The sequence below is a fragment of the Bos indicus genome, chromosome 8 (assembly GCF_029378745.1).
Source record: "Bos indicus isolate NIAB-ARS_2022 breed Sahiwal x Tharparkar chromosome 8, NIAB-ARS_B.indTharparkar_mat_pri_1.0, whole genome shotgun sequence".
Taxonomy (NCBI): domain Eukaryota; kingdom Metazoa; phylum Chordata; class Mammalia; order Artiodactyla; family Bovidae; genus Bos; species Bos indicus.
The window spans coordinates 39,087,127-39,109,424 of NC_091767.1; the positions used below are offsets into that span (position 1 = coordinate 39,087,127).

Sequence of the window (22,298 nt, forward strand, 5' to 3'; positions counted from 1 at the left end):
CAAGAGAGTTCCAGAAAAACATCTACTTCTGCTTTATTGACTATGCCAAAGTCTTTGACTGTGTGGATCACAAAAAACTGTGAAAAATTCTTAAAGAGATGGGAATACCAGATCACCTGACCTGCCTCCTGAGAAATCAGTATGCAGGTCAGGAAGCAACAGTTAGAACTGGACATGGAACAACAGACTGATTCCAAATCGGGAAAGGAGTACATCAATGGTGTATATTGTCACCCTGCTTATTTAACTCATATGCAGAGTACATTATGAGAAACGCTGGGATGGATGAAGCAACAGCTGGAATCAAAATTGCTGGAAGAAATATCAATAACCTCATATTCAGATGACACCACACTTATGGGAGAAAGTGAAGAAGAATTAAAGAGCCTCTTGATGAAAGTGAAAGAGGAGAGTGAAAAAGTTGACTTAAAACTCAGCATTCAGAAAACTAAAATCATGGCATCTGGTCCCATTACTTCATGGCAAATAGATGAGGAATCAATGGAAACAGTGACAGACTTTATTTTTGAGGGCTCCAAAATCACTGCAGATGGTCACTTCAGCCATGAAATTAAAAGATGCTTGCTCCTTGGAAGAAAAGTTATGACCAACCTAGACAGCATATTAGAAAGCAGAGACATTACTTTGCCAAAAAAGGTCCATCTCATCAAAGCTATGGTTTTTCCAATATTCATGTATGGATGTGAGACTTGGACTATAAAGAAAGCTGAGAGCCAAAGAACTGATGCTTTTGAACTGTTGTGTTGGATAAGACTCTTGAGAGTCGCTTGGACTGCAAGGAGATCCAACCAGTCCATCCTAAAGGAAATCAGTCCTGAATATTCATTGGAAGGATTGATGCTGAAGCTGGAGCTCCAATACTTTGGCCACCTGAGGTGAGGAACTGACTCATTTGAAAAGACTCTGATGCTGGGAAGGATTGAAGAAGGGAGGAGAAGTGGAAGACAGAGGATGAGACGGTTGGATGGCATCACCGACTCAATGGACATGAGTTTGAGTAAACTCTGGGAGTTGGTGATGGACAGGGAAGTCTGGTGTGCTGCAGTCCATGGGGTCGCAAAGAGTCGAACATGACTGAGTGATTGAAGTGAAATGAACTGAACTTCATTCTTTCCTCAGTTATTTCTCCACTGTTCTCCAGTAGCATATCGGGCACCTCCAGACCTGGGGAGTTTATCTTTCAGTGTTCTATCCTCTTCTCTTTTCATACTGTTCATGGGATTCTCAAGGCAAGAATACTGAAGTGGTATTGCATTTGGGTTTGGGTTCTAGGACTTTGTAAATGAATAAACATCCAGCTCCTATTCGTGGGTATGATGCAGGCTTTTGGAGAAAACCAAACACATATGTAATTACAAAGTACCATGTGGTATAAGCTTGACTGTATTACATGCCCTAGGACCAAGGGCAACCTGCAGAATCTTGAGGTCTTGTTCTGCTATGTGATGTGAGCTTTTATTGTGGACTTTACTTGGCTTACATGTAAAATGGAGATAAGAATAGCCTCTGTTTCATTGAACTGTAAAGGCTAAATAATGTGATACATGTAAAGCCATTAGAACTATGTCTGGCACATGGTATGAAAGTTAGCTACAATGATAAACAATTAACCTCATGATGGCTACTGACACTATAACATTGGTTATCTATTGTTTCAAGCTCAACAAAAGGAATAATGTATAGTCCAAATCCAGCACTTTAACACATCTAAATGCCATAGAGGTAAGAAATACATCATCAGAAAAGGCAGGATGATCAACTTTCAAAAATGTGATATTTTAGAAGTATTTTTCCTCAGGGTCTTATGTGAGAGCAATACTTTTCTTAGAATAGGCTTCTGACATCTTGTGCTATATATTCTAGGAGAAGCCCACAGAAACATCTGGGCTCTTCCGACATCTCAGCACAAATGACATCACTAGGATTCTTATCCATCTATCCCAATATCTGGCAGATATCAGGGTTACATTCATCTTTGTCTTCTCAGCCTAGTGGTGAGTGACAAAGACCGTAATTTAGCCATCTTAAATCACCAGAGCCTTGTGGATAGTAAGAGCTCATCAACTGTTGACTGATTAAATAACTGGCTTTGATGGTAAACATTGGTTTTCCTCTCCAGCATCCATTTATAATTTGGGGTCCTACCATATTCTACATTTTAAGTTCACATATACTAAGTGGAAAAAAAGGGTAATGCCAAAGAATGTTCAAACTACATTATAATTGTGCTCATTTCACATGCCAACAAGGTTATACTCAAGATCCTTCAAGCTAGGCTTTAGCAGTATGTGGACCAAGAATTTCCAGATGTACAAGCAAGGTTTTGAAGAGACAGAGGAACCAGAGATCAAATTGCCAACATTCATTGGATCATGGGGAAAGCAAGGGAGTTCTAGAAAAATATCTACTTCTGCTTCACTGATTACACCAAAACCCTTGACTGTGTGGATCACAACAAACTGTAAAAAGTTCTTAAAGAAATGGGAGTACCAAATCACTTTACTTGTCTCCTGAGAAACTTGTATGTGAGTCAATTGGCAAGAGTTAGGATTGGAGGTGGAACAACTGACTGGTTCAAAACTGGGAAAGGAGTATGTCAAGGCTGAATATTGTCACCTTATTTATTTAACTTATATACAGAGTACATAATGCAAAATGCTGGGCTGAATGAATCACAAGCTGGAATCAAGATTGTTGGGAGAAATATTAACAAACTCAAATACGCAGATGATACCACTCTAATGGCAGAAAGTAAAGAGGAACTAAATATCCTTTTCATGAAAGTGAAAGAGGAGACTGAAGAAGCTGGCTTTACACGCAACATTAAAAAAACTAAGATCATGGCATCCAGTCCTATCACTTCATGCCAAATAGATGGGGAAAACGTGGAAGCAGTGACAGATATTATTTTCTTGGGCTCCCAAATCACTGTGGATGGTGAGTGAAGCCATGAAATGAAAAGATGCTTACTCCTTGGAAGGAAAGCTATGACAAACCCAGATAGCATATTAAAAAGCAGGGACATCATTTTGCTGGCAAATGTCTATATAGTCAAAGCTTTGGTTTTTCCAGTAGTCATGTATAGATGTGAGGGTTGGACCATAAAGAAGGCTGAACTTCAAAAAATTGATACTTTCGAATTATGGTGCTGGAAAAGACTCTTGAGAGTCCCTTGGACTGCAAAGAGATCAAACCAGTCAATCCTAAAGGAAGTTAATCCTGAATATTCATTGAAAGGACTGATGCTGAAGCTCCAATACTTTGGCCACTTGATTCAAAGAGCTGACTCATTGAAAAAGACCCTGATGCTGGGAAAGATCAAAGGCCAAAGGAGAATGGGGTGGCAGAAGATGAGACAGTTAGATAGCATCACTGACTCAATGGACATGAATCTGAGCAAACTCTGGGAGATTGTGGAGAACAGAGGAGTCTGGTGTGCTGCAACAGTCCATGGGATCACAAAGAGTCAGACATGACATAGTGACTCAACAAAAACGACAGCTGAGTGGAGCTCCAAACTTAAGACATAACTCACATATTCTTTTTCTTCTAGTGATAGGTTTAGGAGAGGGCACATGACATAAACTTGTCTAGAGTTAATATATGAATTGCTGCAAATGCTGGCAAAATGGCTTTTTGTGTGTGTGTAGATTTGAACATGGAAGGTTTAATAACTACTGCAACCACCTTGTGATCACAAAGGGAGATGATTTTCAAATGTAGAGTCAACAAAAAGGCAACAGAATGAAGAGATAGTGGAGAGAACTTCGACAGAGATACAGAAAATACTGTTAGACACCTCTGCCCAACTGTACCTTTGGTGGCACCTTTGACTCTTCGGTTAACATAAGCTGACACGTTCTGCTTTTTAATTTAAGCCAGTTTACATCAGATATTCTTTTGCTTGCAACCAAGTGATATAACTTATTCTGCAAAGTGCATGTTAAAATAAGTTAATTTTGTTCTATACTCATGGCCAAAGCCGTTCCTAGTTGTTATTTTTTTTACTCAGTTAATCAAGAAATGGTTTTTCCAGTAGTCATGTATAGATGTGAGAGTTGGACTATAAAGAAAGCTGAGAGCTGAAGAATTGATGCTTTTGAACTGTGGTATTGGAGAAGACTCTTGAGAGTCCCTTGGACTGCAAGGAAATCTAACCAGTCCATCCTAAAGGAAATCAGTCCTGAATATTCACTGGAAGGACTGATGTTGAAGCTGAAACTCCAGTACTTTGGCCACCTGATGCAAAGAGCTGACTCATTGGAAAAGACCCTGATGCTGGGAAAGATTGAAGGCAGGAGGAGAAGGGGACAATAGAGGATAAGATGGTTGGATGGCATCACTGACTCAATGGACATGAGTCTGAGTGAACTCTGGGAGTTGGTGATGGACAGGGAGGCCTGGTGTGCTGCAGTCCATGGGGTTGCAAAGAGTCAGACACGACTGAGCCACTGAATTGAACTGACTGAATCAAGAAATACCTAATAGGCTCTTGTTATGTGGTGAGATGTCACAAAGTTTAAGCAAGTTCCTTGTCCTACAGTTCAATTGGAATTCATCATCTCTGTATTTTTCCTCTCACAAGGAATACATCTCCTTTACTCAGATAAGTTTTGATCCAGCAACGAGATCCTTTGAACTGTTCTTGGTTCTAAGCCTACCTTACTCTACTCTGACCTGCTGGTGGTAGGGCTCTGATTCAGCAAACCTCCTTTACCAGCCTTCTTTGCCTGCTGACTTCCTGTTTAATAAATGGGAAGCCTTAGGGACTGGAATGTGGGAAGGGGAGAATTTCTTCCTATTTCTAGTTCCTGAATGTGTCGTAGCAGTAGACGGCAGAAAGGGAACTGTTCTTTGCAGTTCTAATATCTGGATTTCCTTGGTATCACTTTTTACTCTTTCTGCCTTCTAATATTTTTATAACCAATTCCTTATATTAAATACACTGTTTTTCTGACTGAACCCTGGATGATACAGTATTTGATACTAGGAGTGGTTTCAGGAAACAGACTTTCAAATCAGGAATCTGGATTCATTTGCTTTGCACTCAGAGCTAAGCTCTTCACCAATGGATGATGGCAAGTGGTAATTTATGGAATGTGATGACATCATGATTTATTGATGACAGATGACATCATCATCTGTTCTTCTCAGGTTTAATGCCACTGGTCAGCTGGCTTTTGGAGATCAAGTAACTGCTGTATGTGATCATTATGGTAGAGAAGATGACTATAAGGAAAGTAAGATGAGATGGCTACTTCTGATGGTGATATAGTGCTTGCAGGAAAAAAATTACAAGCTCATATCTTTTAACTCAAATCATCTTCAGGGCATCAGAGGGCTCCTAAGGCTGCTCCTCAGAGTATCTCTTATTCCCTCTACATATAGGAGACATACCTAAAACATTCAGACCCAAACTAAGCATCCACAGACTGGCCAAATCTCAAATGTCAAAGTTTAGGCAGTAATTTGGAAGGCATAGGACTCTGAGGAATGGAAACATTTGAGTGGACTTGGATGAAGCTGAGAATCTTGAATCTCTCAAGTATCCTTGAGCTTCCTTTGAATAAGCCTCTATTTCCTATTTGATGATACTAGCCTTCCTTTGCTTGAAAACCTGTAATGACTCTATATGGAGCAGTTGCCTTGCATGGAGATCCCTATTCATTTTAAACTCTTTTGCTCCCAACTTTCATGGCCTTAAATCTTTTATTTGGAGTCAGATCCCAGCCTACTTAGGGAGAGAAGGGCACAGTCTTGTTCAGGAGGAAGAGGGTTATACTCCAGAAGAATGACAAGATTTGGTTAAGTTTATATTAGAAGAAACATATCTAATATAATAGAGGGTGGATTCTAAGTTATCAGACCAAGGTGAACAGAACATAACATTGGGTTGGGGCTTAATTTAGGTAGCCCTGATATAATACACATTCCATAGATTTTTGGACTTAATGCTATGGTAAACTGTTACAATAATAGGCCCCAGAGAATCATGCCACTCTGTATATTGTGCCCTTATGTAACCCCTTCCACAAAGGGTTTTGGCATAGCTGTCTGACTTGCTTTGGCCAATGAGACTGGAACAAATGTGATGCAAACAGAAACCTGTAAAGCCCTTGCATGTTGGGGTTTGCCTTCTTGTTTCCTGTTCTGGACCAGCTTCCATGTTGATGAAGCCTGACTAACCTGCTGGAGACACATGGCCCACTAGCAATCAGCAGCAACTCCAAGACATGTAAGATCAGCTGAGACCAGCATCTTTCAGCCTATCTGTCAAACTGCCAGACTGACTGCAAACACATGAATGAACCCAGCTGACATGTAAGGAAGAAATGCCCCAGTTGAGCCCAACCCCAATTGCTAACCTACAAAATCATAAAAACATATGATAAATATAAGCCACTAAGTTTTGTTATACAGCAAAAGCTAGGTAAAACAAATGTAGTTTGAGCAGCTGGGAGTGGCTCAGTTTGCTTGTCTCAGAAACCTATGTTCAACAATACATTCAATGATATTGACTTGATAGAATTTCTCTGGAATAATGTATAGAAAGGAGTTAATGGCTTAGGGAGATAGGAATAATGGAGTAATTTATCATGTAACCTATGTGTCTTTCCTCACTTTGAAAGGGTCCAAGGGATGTTTCCCTCATTAAAGCATTGAGAAATGCATTAGTTAGGGAGCCCCAGCAATCTTGAATACCTCCAGGGAGCTGTTTTCTGTAGGCCAAAGTTGATGCTGGATAATGCTGCCACTGAGATGGGCTTCCTGATTTCAGTGGAGATGACTGGATCCCAGAGTGGGGGTGGGGGACGGGGGGCAGCGGTGGGTGGCTGGCCTACCAAAACACTACTTGACCCATATGACAGAAATTTGACTTATCACAGTTAAGAGTCAGCTTCTTGCCCCGTTCCTAGACCCGACCAGTTCACAGATCTGAAGCTCCTGGTTGAGGAGGAAAATTGGACCCTTAAGAAAGGACTGTGCAACAATGCTGCAAATACTTAGTGGAGGTCTTCCTCCAAGCTATCCCTAAAGGGACATAGTCATTTACTAAGGTGTCTGTGCATTGGGAGAAATGAAAATATCCAAACTTTTCAGGGATTCCAAAATACTGCTCTGAAATCACACTAATCCTGCTGCTGCTGCTAAGTCACTTCAGTCGTGTCCGACTCTGTGTGACCCTATAGACGGCAGCCCAGGCTGTGTGTGACCCTATAGAAGCCCAGGCTCCCTCGTCCCTGGGATTCTCCAGGCAAGAACACTGGAGTGGGTTGCCATTTCCTTCTCCAGTGCATGAAAGTGAAAAGCGAAAGTGAAGTCGCTCAGTCGTGTCCGACCCTCAGCGACCCCATGGACTGCAGCCTACCAGGCTCCTCCGTCCATGGGATTTTCCAGACAAGAGTACTGGAGTGGGGTGCCACTAATCCTTAGGAACCCCAAATAACACTGTGATCTAATGGTCAAAATAGGGGCTTAGAGTGATCAGGTGATAAACAAAGTTTGGGTCCAATTCCAGCTTATCATGGATCTGTGACCCATGCATCCATTAAAAATGAGAATTAGGAAGCCTAGTCAGCAACATATTTGTGGATTTACTCATGTGTGCTCAGTCGCTTCAGTCATGTCTGACTCTCTGAGACCCTATGGGGTATAGCCTGCCAGGTTCCTCTGCTCATGGGATTCTCCAGGCAAAAATACTCGAGAGGGTAGCCATGCCCCCCTCAGGGTAATCTTCTCGACCCAGGGACTGAACATCTCTTATGTCTCCTGCATTTGCAGGCAGGTTCTTTACCACTAGCACCACCTGGGAAGCTCATCTGTGAACTTATGTACAACGACTAACTTGAAAAAAGGACAGAAAATGACATGTTAACAACTCTACCAAGATGCTGTACGAGTCTGGACAAAGCAACTGCTAACAGCAAAAATGAAAATACTTGTGTTTGGATGATGGCGTCATAGGTGATTTTTGCTTGTTTGGCTTTCTCAAGTCCTCAAACTCTCCCAAATGCTGTTTTTGCTTTCTTTGTAAAAGGGACTTTTTTTTTTTTAATACTTGGAACTCATTTAGCTCTTCTTCTTTGAGGATTACCATTGCACAACTTTCTGGCCAATCATATTAAGGTCATGGTAAGTAAGAACATTAAGTGTAGCCACTCTGTCCAGTGCTGTAATGAGTCTCAGAGCCAGTCATGCATGAGGCATCGCTCACATACAAGATACTGCAGGAATGACAAAATCTCACTCTTTTCCCACCCTCTAGGAGCATATAGCTAAGGGGACGATATAAAATGTGCTCAAATCCTCATGATTCAAAACTGAAAATAGATAACTGTTTCAGAGAGGGACAAAGAAAACACGGCTCCACCCAAAGTAAAGAGAGCTCATATTCAGTAGTGGGGGGGAAGAAAAAACAGAAAATATTCACTGGCAGAACTGGCATCTAAAGAAAGCATAGGGTTTTGTGAAGGCAAATTGAGGCCCCAGAAAAGAGGTGTTCTGGGTGCAGGGGACAGCACAAGGCATACTGGAGGACTGAAGAGCCCCTTGACTTAGCTGGGGAATGCGGCATGTATAGGAGAGCCTGGGGACAAAACCCCTTGGCTGGAAATCCTTGGAAGCTCACTTCTCCCCTAGGGTTAGGATTTAGGAGAAATATCCTGCAGACAGACTAGCTTAATAGTGTCCAGACATTGCCCATTTAGCGAACAGTAGTGGCTGGTACATAGGGGGATTACCAGTGGTACTTGTCATTTAACAGGTACTTACCATGTGCTGTACATGCTAAGTGCCTGATAAAGGAAGATGCTAACTGTCTTTTTTATATTACAGCTGGGCCTTCATATTGAGTTTCCACATCCAACTAAGGATTGAAAATATTAGAAAAGAATTGCAGAAAATTCCAAAAAGCAAAACCTAAATATGCTCTTCAACTATTACATAGCATTTATATTGTAGTTACAACTATTTTACTTAAACACTTACACTGATTGGGTCTTATAAGTAATCTGCAGATGATTTAAAGTATATGGGAGAACATGAATAGATTATACAAAAATATGGCACCATTTTGTATAAGGGACTTGAGCATCCACAGATTTGGTATCCGAGGGGGTCCTGGAGCCAGTTCCCTGAGATACCAAGGGAGGATTGTATTCATCTTTTAGATAAGGAAACTGATGCTTAGAGATCAGATGATATGTACAAAGTTGTGTAATTCATATACAGTTGAGGTGGGGTTGGAATCTCTGACATCAGAGCCTGTCTTCTACTTCCTGTAGTGCCTCTTTGGAAACAGTAAGAGTGAAATTAATTCTAGACCAGGAAAAAGGACTACAGGGTGTATGTAACCAGTAAAGGACACATGGTGGGGTGTAATGAATATGGTTTCATTGTTCTAGTTCTCTCCTTTCCAAGCTAACCAGGCAGCCTTAACCAAATTTCTTAACCTCTCTGTGCCTCAGTTTCCTTATCTTTAAAATGGAGACATGAATAGTGCCTTTCTTAGAGGGTTTTGAGAGAATTCATTTTAATAATATGTATAAAATGCTAGACAACATCAGGTGGGAAGTACTTGGTAAATGTTAATCATTATGGTTGTTAGGCTGTACTGTAGAACATTTCTCACACTAGGACACAATGCTTAGTGCTCTTCTTCCCCAAAGAACCCTGAATTTTGGGATACTGGAGCTAGGGAGCCCTGTCCCAATTTGGTGTTTAAGAAAATAACCCTGATCTAGGACTAAAGATGGTGGTATTTTGACAGAAGCCATTATTCCACCAGGTTCCTACAGAGTTAAATATTACCACCCAAGGATGCAGCATGCCAATCACGTATCAGTGGAGATGTGCAGCCCACATGGACAGACCTGCTTCCTCGGGGAGAAGGTCCTGTCTGCCTGCTCTGACCTCTGCACGATTAGGAGGTGCTTCCTTCCCCAGCAGGGGCCCCAGACCAACACATGGGACCTGGGAGACAGCTGTGGGACCCTGCCCTTCTAAAGAGGCATTTGAGTGTGCTGCAAAGGCTTTTAAACCTATGGGAGCCAATTGGCCTTATGGAACATTAAACTTACTGATCTGGATGGTCCCTGAGGAAACCACTTAGCCAAAAGCAGAACATCTGGAACATTTTGAAGAACTGAGTTTTATTCTTCAATGGCATTCTTTGATTTTCAACAGAAGAAACTGAGATATTACATAATTGTCTATTATCCACTTTCACCCCCCTTCATTCTCATCAACCTAAAATTATTCTTTGTGCATCAGTTAAAAGAGTTTGCTTGAAGCACATTCATCATCTGTTATACTTGATAATGTTTACATTTGGATAGTTTATAGGTCAGCTAATGCCTTGAATGTACTAGCACAAAGACCAAATTGAACATGATCAGCCTGATGGACCACATCCAGTTACCCTCCTCCTTGACACATGATAATGGAGTCCCACGGGTTTTCTAGTACTGACCATCAGAGGTCATGGCTAGTGACCATCACTCTATCACAGACCTGGAAACTGAGCTACTGAAAGGTTAAGTTTAAAGTCAAAGAGAAGACTAGGAAAGGACCCTTAGTTTGGTGCTTTGACCATTATAGCTACTCATCTGAAATTTTTGCAGAAATAGCATATTAGTATGACAAAACTTAAAATGTGTATGATTGGCTTCTGAGGTTAAGAAGACAGGATTTTTTGAAGGGAAGATGTAGTTTGCTTTTGCTTTTAAAATACCATTCAACACAGTTCCATTACAAGTTAAAATCAATGCTTTGTGATTTAGATCTCAGAAAAATACTCAATGGCTTTTCTCCACAATCTGTAGTTGACCACTCTGTGTACTTCAATGCTTAAACATTTCATTAAAACAACACAGATGTTTTCTAGCTTCCTGTAAACCATAAAACATGTCAATTATGGCTTGATTTTGTATAAAGTCCTGTCTGTGAACTCACAGTCTCAATAGGCTTGTTCAGTATCCAGAGGAAACTACACATAAAAATAACTCCACTGGCAATCTTCTGTCCATTTCTGTAACTGGAAACTTCTACTTGTCTCTGCTTCTGGAAACCACTTTGGAAACTTAAGGAGAAATAATTCCCTCTGTTTCCAGTCTGGAAGAAAAAAGAGCCAGAGGACCCTCAGGGGGGTCCAGGATCCACTGTGGTTGTTTTCTAAAGTGCAGTAGTGTGTGCGTGGAGCCACGGGCTGTGGGGGAGAGAGCCCAGGTCAGTGGAGGGGCAGTCGCCTGACTTTCCGTTACACGGTGGTGGGTGCTGCCTAGTCGTGCTGCAGTCTCCAGAATAAAGTGCTGATTTATACAAAGACAATTGAAAAGTACAAACAACAAGCTCTGCAGGCCAGGGGATTCTTGTTCAGAGTCTAGAAGTTTCTTGAGGATGTCCTATCAGGTCACCCCAGCTCCTGAGACCACAGGTTCAAATCTGGAGAGAAAAGTTCACAAACAGAAAAATCACTTTTCTGACTGGAAAATACACAAACTCTCAAAGTCTGATTGGAGTGAGAAAATTGGAGTTAAAAACAAAAAAAAAAAAAAAGCTCAAAGGCAGCAGGGCTTAAAGCTTTCTTTTCACCCCCTCGACAATTTGCCCTAGTCCAAATCTTTAGTTTCTCTCCCCAGGCTGATGGCAAGAAGCTCTCTCCTCTGTTCTCTGAGCTGCAGGCAGCTGAGAAATACTGGAGCAAAGTTCAAGGGGCTTACCTATTCAGACCTTTCATTGTGTCAGATATTTCTGTTTATTCCTGGAGATGCATTTTCCTCCACCCTGCTCAGCTTGTGCACGTCCTAGGACTGCATCACTAGCCTCTCTTTCCTCTGGTTTCCATTCCATTTTTCCCCTCAAGTATCAGAGAGAGAGGAGATTGCATGGGATAGGAGAGTAAGGTTGGGAGATCTCTTCCTCAGTCACCTACTGGACAGGCTGCAGGTCCATTTTATCCCTCTCTTAAAGCCTACAGCTCTGTGGTCTGCCCTTTCCTCCTGCAGTTCTCACCAGGCTTCTGAAACTGCTCCCTTCCCTTTCCCCTTCAGTCTGAGGATACTGGGCCCCCTGAGACTAGCAAGAGCAGGGACCAGTGTCCATCTGTATCCTCTATCATATCCTTTTATAATGAATTGATAAAACATGTAAACTATTTTCCTGAGCCCTGTGAACAGCTCTAGCAAATTAGTTGAACCCAAGGACCTCAGATTTATAGCTGATTGGTCAGAAGTACAGGTGACAGCCTGAACGTGTGACTGGCATCTGAAGTGGAGGGGGAACACTCTTGGGAACTGAGCCCTTAACCTGTGGAATCTCACACTATCACCAGTTAGTGTCAGAACTGAGTTACATTGTAGGACACTCACCTTGTGATGCAGAGAATGGCTTGATGTGGGGAAAACTTCCACACATCTGGTGTCAGATATGCTTGAGTTTGATAGTAGTATGAGAGTAAAAGAGGAATATAGGAGGACAACTCAAAATTTTTCCTACTCAGAATATATATGTGTATATATATAAAGGGTTATAAGAGAAAAGAAGAAAAAAAATTAGAATCATTGGCATAGGAAAAAGAAAAGGAGACATGTCCATGTTGCTATAATAGAATGCCAAAGCTGTGGTTGGTTCTCTGATGGAAGTTCTTAGAGGAAAGACAAGAGAATCAAGTAAACAAAGCAAAACAAAATGAAGATATTGGACCAACTACTATATAGGTATATATAGAAAGCTGGCCTCATATTTTAATATAAGGTATATAGAAATATAGAGAGGTATACAGAAGTATACAGAAAGAGGTATACAGAGGTATTTAGAAAGCTGGCCTCTTATATTTTAATCTTAACCTAAACTATGGCAATGAGAGCAGTTTTTTGAGTGCCTCATCTCTAATACTTCATTGTAAGACTCTTAGATGACTAATGTGCTTAAGTTATTTTCAAAATTCTCCCATGGCCTACCTGACACAGAGTCTTGCAAATAAAAACACAATACATGTTTGAGAGTGAATGGATAAATAAATAGTGTTATACTGGGGATCACAAGATCTTTCAATTTTTTTGTCATTATTTCATCAATTGTCACTTAACATGCCTTAAACTCAATCTCATGATCTCTAAAGTAGAGAAGTCAGGCTGCTTTATTAGGTCTGGAAGCTCTAATAAAGTATGACTTGGATGACTAGAATAACTTTTTTTTTAAGGAAGCATAACACATATCTGGCCATAGCAAACACCCTCTTCCAACAACACAAGAGAAGACTCTACACATGGACATCACCAGATGGTCAAAACTGAAATCAGATTGATTATATTCTTTGCAGCCAAAGATGGAGACGCTATATACAGTCATCAGAAGAACAAGACTGGGAGCTGACTGTGGCTCAAATCATGAACTCGTTATTGCCAAATTCAGACTTAAATTGAAAAAAGTAGGGAAAACCACTAGACTTTTATGTATGCCATATATCAAACCCCTTATGATTATACAGTGGAAGTGACAGATATATTCAAGGGATTAGATCTGATAGAGTGCCTGAATAACTTTGGATGGAGGTTCATGACATGGTACAGGAGGCAGTTATCAAGACCATCTCCAAGAAAAAGAAATGCAAAAAGACAAAATGACTGTCTGATGAGGCCTTACAAATAGCTGTGAAAAGAAGAGAAGCTAAAGGCAAAGGAGAAAAGGAAAGATATACCCATTTGAATAGAGTTCCAAAGAATAGCAAGGAGAGATAAGCAAGCCTTCCTTAGTGATCAATGCAAAGAAATAGAGGAAAACAACAGAATGGAAAAGACTAGAGATCTTTTCAAGAAAATTAGAGATATCAAGGGAACATTTCATGCAAAGATGGGCTCAATAAAGGACAGAAATGGTATGGACCTAACAGAAGCACACACTACTAAGAGGAGGTGCAAGAATACACAGAATGACCCAGATAATCACAATGGTGTGATCACTCACCTAGAGCCAGGCATCCTTGAATGTGAAGTCAAGTGGGCCTTAGGAAGCATCACTAAGAACAAAGCTAGTGGAGGTGATGGAATTCCAGTTGAGCAACTTCAAATCCTAAAAGATGATGTTGTGAAAGTGCTGCACTCAATATGCCAGCAAATTTGGAAAACTCAGCAGTGGCCATGGGACTGGAAAAGGTCAATTTTCATTCCAGTCCCAAAGAAAGGCAATGCAAAAAAATGCTCAGACTAATGTACAATTGCACTCATTTCACACACTACCACAGAGAAGGCAATGGCACCCCACTCCAGTACTCTTGCCTGGAAAATCCCATGGATGGAGGAGCCTGGTAGGCTGCAGTCCATGGGGTCGATAAGAGTCAGACACGACTGAGCGACTTCGCTTTCACTTTTCACTTTCATGCATTGGAGAAGGAAATGGCAACCCACTCCAGTGTTCTTGCTTGGAGAATCCCAGGGATGGGGGAGCCTGGTGGGCTGCCTTCTATGGGGTCACACAGAGTTGGACACGAATGAAGTGACTTAGCAGCAGCAGCAGCACACACTACCAAAGTAATGCTCAAAACTCTCCAAGCCAGGCTTCAACAGTACGTGAACCGTGAACTTGCAGATGTTCAAGCTGGATTTACAAAAGGCAGAGGAACCAAAGATCAAATTGCCAAGATGTGTTGGATCATCGAAAAAGGGAGAGAGTTCCAGAAAAACATATACTTCTGCTTTATCAACTATGCCAAAGCCTAATCACAACAAACTGTAGAAAATTCTTCAAGAGATGGGAATACCAGACCACCTTACCTGCCTCCTGAGAAATTTGCATGCAGGTCAAGAAATAACAGTTAGAACTGGACATGGAACAATAGAGTGGTTCCAAATCAGAAAGGAGTACATCAACGGTGTATAATGTTACCCTGCTTATTTAACTTATATGCAGAGTACATTATGAGAAATGCTGGACTGGATGAAGCACAAGCTGGAATCAAGACTGCCAGGAGAAGTATCAATAACCTCAGATTTGGAGATGACACCACACTTATGGCAGAAAGCAAAGAAGAACTAAAGTGCCTCTTGATGAAAGTGAAAGAGTGAAAAAATTGGCTTAAAACTCAACATTCAGAAAACTAAGATCATGGCATCTGATCCCATCACTTCATGGCAAATAGATGAAGAATCAATGGAAACAGTGAGACTCTTTATTTTCTTGGGCTCCAACATTGCTGCAGATGGTGACTGCAATCATGAAATTAAAATACGCTTGCTCCTTGGAAGAGAAGTTATGACCAACCTAGACAGTATATTAAAAAGCAGAGACATTACTTTGCCAACAAAGGTCCATCTAGTCAAAGCTTTGGTTTTTCCAGTAATCATGTATGGAAGTGAGAGTTGAACCAAAAAGAAAGCTGATAGCCGAAGAATTGATGTTTTTGAACTGTGCTGTTGGAGAAGACTCTTGAGAGTCCCTTTGACAGCAAGGAGGTCCAACCAGTCCATCCTAAAGGAAATCAGTCCTAAATATTCATTGGACGGTCTGATGCTGAAGCTGAAGCTCCAATACTTTGGCCACCTGAGGCGAAGAACTGACTCATTGGAAAAGACCCTGATGCTGGGAAAGATGGAAGGCAGGAGGAGAAGGGGAAAACAGAGGATGAGATGGTTGGATGGCATCACTGACTCAATGGACATGATTTTAAGGAAGCTCCAGGAATTGGCGATGGACAGGGAGGCCTGGTGTGCTGCAGTCCATGGGATCGCAGAAGTCGGACGCAACTGAGTGACTGAACTGAACTGAACTGAATTGATACATATCTATGGTATCAGAATTCAGTTCTAGTCGACCAGCCATATCCGATTCTTTGCAAACCCATTGACTGTAGCACGCCAGGCTTCCCTGTGGGTCAACAACTCCCAGAGTTTCCTCAAACTCATGCCCATTGAGTCAGTGATGCCATCCAACCATCTCATTCTGTTTTCCCCTTCTCCTCCTGCCTTCCATCTTTCCCAGCATCAGGGTCTTTTCAAATGAGTCAGTTCTTTGCCTCAGGTGACCAAAGTATTGGAGCTTCAGCTTCAGCATCAGTCCATCCGATGAATATTCAGGACTGATTTTCTTTAGGATGGACTGGTTTGATCTCCTTGCTGTCAAAGGGACTCTCAAGAGTCTTCTCCAACACCACAGTTCAAAAGCATTAATTCTTTGGCACTCAGCTTTCTTTATGGTCCAACTCTGACATTCACACATGACTACTGGAAAAACCATAGCTTTGACTAGATGGACCTTTGTTGGAAAAGTAATGTCTCTGCTTTTTAATACGATGTCTAGGAATCAGAATCCACTCCTAAATTTATACTGGTTGAAAGCTTGTTTGCCTGCATAACAACAAGAAGCCAGGGGCCTGAATAGCCCCACAAGTGAGTCAAGTTAGCTGCAAGGAGAACTTCCACAAATGGAAAGGGTAGTGTACCACAGAAAAGGATTCAGGAATTCTGGACTAGGAGTTCCATCATAAAGTTATAACATAACCTTGTGCAAGTTACCTTGTCTGTTACATCCCTGCAGTATGTGTCCACTCGTTCTCAGTTGCCTGAGCTAGGAATCTGTGAGAGGCAGCTAAGACACTGATACATGTCCTTGAAAGGGAGTAAAAGCGTTTCCCTCCCAAAAGTTGAAGAGGATCCTAGGAAGAACCCTACATAATGCATTTGACTACTGAGATATAGAGAGATGAGTGCGGGATGGTTAACAGGGCTTAAAAAACTCCTTTCTTCATCTAACAGGCACCCCTGGGTACTTAAAACAGTGACACATTGGGGAATTTAAAAATGTACTAAAGTACAAACAGAATTCAGGAAACATGAAGAAAATAATATGAGGTTCCATCACACAATGACAATTATGGACATTTTTTATGATTATGAGCAGTTTAATGTTTTTTATTGGCATTTTAATGTCTTCATTTTGGGGGGAGAAAGCAGGTATGGTGGGTATATTAAATACTTTCTTTAAATAGAGAACTAATTATATGATGAATATATTCTTATGCTTTATCCTTTTTTCTTTTTTATATAGAAAGCATTTTTCCTCAGAAACAGAATGTTAAATGGTAACATACGGTCTATTGTTTCCCTGTTGTATCAGTCAGGATAGCCTAGATTATGCTGCAGTAACAAACAACTCTTAAATCTCAATATAATAAATAAAGGTTTATTCTTGCTCATGCTCCATGCCCACCGACAGTCAGCCAGGCGCCCTGTTATTTGTTGTTACTCAGAAGCCCAGGCTGATGTAGAAATCACTACCTTGAATGTTGCAGATGAAAACAGAAAATACAGCAAAGCACAGGCTAGCTATTATATATTCTACCCCAAAGTAACAGACATCACTTATGCTTACATTTAGTTGATCACAGCAAGTCATATGACCACACTTATGACCTAATTAATCACAGAGAAGTGCAATCCTATTGTGTACACAAGAGCAAGAGATCTAGAATTGTGTGAAATAACACTAATGACTACCACATTCATCATGGAGAAGGATGGGAAAGAGCCATCTCCTTGGCTACATTTAGTTTTATATGAGTTTTTAATTTTATAATATTAAGGTTAAGGCCTTGAAGGCCCGTCTTGGGTGATTGAGAAGTCTGGATTTTCACAATAACAGGAACAGGCACTACCTTTCCCAGAGCTCCCTAGAAAGTTAGGGGTAGAAACATGGAGTGGAAAACCCAGCCCAGAGCAGCTGTTAATTGAATTACTGAGCCCTTCTGGGCACTCTCACAGTAATCAGGCCTCACTTCAGTCACTGGTCAGTGAGGCAAAACCAGCAAGCTCTTCCTTTCTTAGGTGGGAAGCAAGAGTAGTTATTTGAATAAGAGTCTTGCCAGAAGTATGTGTGACACATATCTCAATGTTCACAGTAGCACTATTTACAACAGCCAAACATGGAAACAACCTAAGTGTCCATTAATAGATGAATGGATTAAGAAGATATAGTGTATGTGAGTGTGTGTATACACACACACAATGGAATATTAGCCATAAAAAGAATGAAATATTGCCATTTGCAGCAACATGGAGGGACCCAGAGAATATTATACTTAACAAAGTAAGTCAAAGAAAGACAAATATCTTATTTGTCTTAGTCCACTTACATGTGGAATCCAAAAAAAAAAAATACAAATGAACTTATTTACAAGACAGACTTACAGACATAGAAAACAAACATGATTACCAAAGGGGCAGGAACGAGGTTTAAGTTAAGAGTATGGGATGAAGAAATACTACCATATATAAAATAAACAACAAGGATTTACTGCACAGCACAGGGAACTATATTCAGTGTCTTATAATAACCTGTAATGGAGAAATATCAATAACCTCAGATATGCAGATGACACCACCCTTATGGCAGAAAGTGAAGAGGAACTAAAAAGTCTCTTGATGAAAGTGAAAGAGGAGAGTGAAAAAGTTGGCTTAAAGCTCAACATTCAGAAAACGAAGATCATGGCATCTGGTCCCATCACTTCATGGCAAATAGATGGGGAAACAGTGGAAACAGTGTCAGACTTTTATTTTTTGGGGCTCCAAAATCACTGCAGATGGTGATTGCAGCCATGAAATTAAAAGACGCTTACTCCTTGGAAGGAAAGTTATGACCAACCTAGATAGCATATTCAAAAGCAGAGATATTACTTTGCCAACAAAGGTCTGTCTAGTCGAGGCTATGGTTTTTCCTGTGGTCAAGTATGGATGTGAGAGTTGGACTGTGAAGAAAGCTGAGCGCCGAAGAATTGATGGTTTTGAACTGTGGTGTTGGAGAAGACTCTTGAGAGTCCCTTGGACGGCAAGGAGATCCAACCAATCCATTCTGAAGGAGATCAGCCCTGGGATTTCTTTGGAAGGAATGATGCTAAAGCTGAAACTCCAGTACTTTGGCCACCTCATGCGAAGAGTTGACTCATTGGAAAAGACTCTGATGCTGGGAGGGATTGGGGGCAGGAGGAGAAGGGGACGACAGAGGATGAGATGGCTGGATGATCACCAACTCGATGGACATGAGTTTGGGTAAACTCCGGGAGTTGGTGATGGACAGGGAGGCCTGGCGTGCTGCAATTCATGGGGTTGCAAAGAGTCAGACATGACTGAGCAACTGAACTGAACTGATAATGGAAAAGAATCTAAAAAACTATATATGTATTATTGAATCATTTTGTTGTACAACTGAAACTAGCACAATACTGTAAATCAACTATACTTCAATAAGAATTAAAATTAAAGAAATGAAATGAAATATGTCCAAAGAACATGGTCAGAGCAAGTCCCAAGACTTCATCTTCTGAAATGATAATGAGTAAGAATATGAAGGCCCAGGATTGCTCCTGGAAAGCCGAGAACCTAACACTGTCCCCCAGTGGTGGTTTTTGGGGGTGAGGCAGAGCTAGGGTAGCAGAGACTGTGTCGGAGAGTGAGAGGCTAGCTTGGCCTAAGAACTTCCGGTGGGCTCTGGCCTCAGACTTCATGAAGCTGACATAGGAGTGGGGGTGACATTGTATCACTTAGCTCAGGAAGAAGTATTTGGTTGACCAAGAAGTTCGTTCAGGTTTTTCCATATCTTACAAAAAACCCTGAAGGAACTTTTTGACCAACCCATTACATTTAGTGTGGAAGGAAGTGTAAAGCCTGGGAGTACCTCTAGGTCAGAAGACAGCAAACTTTTTCTGTAAAGGGCCAGATTATAAAAAATTTAGATTTGTATGGGCTATATGGTCTCTGTTGCAATTACTCAACTCTACCATAAGAAGCAGAGGAACGGATGGGAAATTAGGGGGGAGGGACAATATGAAAACGGAAAGCATGATTAAGTTTTAATAAAAATTTTGTTTACAAAAACAGGTGGGGATTTGACCCCCTGACCATGGTTTGCCTACTCTTATTTTTTTATCAATACACACCAGTGGGTAGGAGAGTGTTAACTGTGGTTGATTCTCATTAATAGGTGCCTACTAAAGTATGACAAATGTTCTAGAAATCATTATAAGTTGTTCTTTTTTGAATTGGCAAACTCAACTAAAATTAAACAAGATTTTTTAGTAGCAAGCTTAATTTGGTCAAAATCAGTCACTTTCTTTTAAACTGATCATAGAATAAACTAAAAGAAGTGTAGAAAAACAGCTAATAAAGCAGACAAAACCAAATACCCAATAGTTTTATTAACAGTAATATCTCACTTCATTTCATTGACTAAGTAGATATAAAACATGTACACTTAGAAGAACCCAGGAAATAATGCTGTGACCATGCACTTAAGAGAGGTATAGACTGTGTGTACAATGCAGAGGGAAAAACAAAGAGGGCCGAGCTGCAGAGAGTCTTACAGACTAAGAGAGGGAGGACAGTTTAATGTACAGGCATGGGCTCTGTACTGGCATACTTCGGTCTATTTTCTGGCCCATGCATTCACTAGTCATATGACCTTGCACAAGTATCTCCTCATCTCTGAGACTGGAGATGGTGGGAGGAAGTATATAGGGCTACTGTGAAAATTAAATGTACCTCTAGAGTGTTTAGAACAGTGGTCTGGCATTAAAACAATAATAATGCTAACTTATTATTCTATACTAAGGCAGATCCTACAAGAAGTTTGAGTTTGAGTCAGCAAGAAGGAATGAAGAGGGCATTCCAGGCAGGAGACACAACATGAACAAAGGCGCAAAGGTAGGAATGAGCATGACTTGGGGACAGGAAAGGGAGAAGGATGGCCTGAAAAGCCATGCAAAAGAGCTCAAATCTAGTCAAGAGACAGAAGACTGGCCTGATGATGAAAACAGTGTAGGAGTGTGCTGCTCCACTCAAGGGGACTTCCCAAAGCTATCTATACATAGTATACATATCTATCTATAGTTCTCACTGGGTGTTGGCAATGAAACAAGATATTAGTTAAGTCAAGTCCAGCTCTTATAATTTGTCCATTTTACTGAGAAGTAAAAGTTATTTTTTCAAAAAACTTGTTTGATTTTATCAAGTAATTTCTTGGCTACAAGTTTTTTTTTTTTTTTTTTTACCCCCTCTAGATCTACTCAGATATTCATTACTTCAAAATATACAAAGTGGTAGATTCTGAAGTCACAGATGCCCTTTTGTTATTGAATGGTTGACAGGCAGGGAGTTGAGGGAAAAACATCTTGCTGAAATAAACAAAAACCCCTAAATAGTCTACATGCAAATCTGGAGTGCCAGCTGCATGGATGAGCGGGTATTAGACAAAGCCCTGGTCATTTGGAAAACTCGAGTGACCAGAAAATACATGGCCACATACTTGTATTTTCAAAGGCTCTAGGAAGTCTGGCAAACTGACTTACTCCAGGCAAGAATGTCCCCCTCATTTCTTGATGCCTGTGATGGTTTATTTTATGTTAATTTGGCTAGACTGCTGTGCCCAGCTATTTGGTGAAATGTTAGTCTAGATGTTGCTCTGAAGGTATGTTGTATAACAGATGTAATTAACATTTATTTCCATCAGCTGACTTTAAATAAAGTAGATTACCTTCCATAATATGGGTGGGCTTCATTCAATCAGTTGAAGACCTTAACAGCAATCAGAGAAGGAGGAATTCTGCCTCAAGATTGTAATATAAAAAATTCTACCCGAGTTCCCAACCTGCCAGCCCTACAGATTTCATACTTTTCAGGCTAAGAATCTGCCTGTAATGCAGGAATCATGGGTTTGATCTTTGGGTTGGGCAAATTCCCTGGAGAAAGAAATGGCAACTCACTCCAGTATTCTTGCCTGGGAAATCCCATGGACAGAGGAGCCTGGCAGGCTACTTACTGTCCACGGGATCACAGAAGAGTTGGATGTGACTTAGTGACTAAACAACAAGTAGTTCTGTGGTTCTGTTCTTCCGGAGAAGCATGAAGTGCCCCCCTCATCCCCAGAAACACATTTCAAGTTTTCTTGGCTGTCCAAACACTTGGCCCCAGAGCTATTCTCTTTCCATCCCTCAAATCAGTATTTCCATGTCCTGTTCCCTCTTCTTCCCAGGGGATATTATTCCAAATGTTAAATCAGTTCTCAATAAAGAGTTAATAACTGATGAGCAACTTTTTAGGGAAGAACTTAAAAAAAAAGCATCTACTGAAAATCTAACACATTTGTATCTGCTTTGACAAAACCATAATACATTATACTAAATAAAAATAATTTTTCCTTTAGTACTTTGCTAATGATCATCAACCAAGTTCTATATTTTATGCAGCTCTAAACATGATTAGAAAGACTTCAATCAATCTGAAAATAACTTTGAA

At 40.8% G+C, this 22,298-nt stretch overlaps 1 protein-coding gene across 7 annotated transcripts in view; it reads right to left on the reverse strand.

Moving 5' to 3' along the window:
• PDCD1LG2 (programmed cell death 1 ligand 2) overlaps positions 1 to 22,298 on the reverse strand; it is a 119,390-nt gene that overhangs the window by 46,080 nt on the left and 51,012 nt on the right. For 2 of the 7 annotated variants that reach the window (XM_019965987.2, XM_019965986.2), the window contains one exon: positions 1 to 11,463. This exon is cut by the window's left edge and continues 20,577 nt beyond it. The exons of the other annotated variants lie outside the window; for them this stretch is intronic. In XM_019965987.2, the coding sequence (XP_019821546.1) occupies positions 11,458 to 11,463 (6 nt within the window). In that variant the 3' untranslated portion in view covers positions 1 to 11,457. The remainder of the gene's footprint in view (positions 11,464 to 22,298) is intronic. 7 annotated transcript variants of the gene reach the window in all.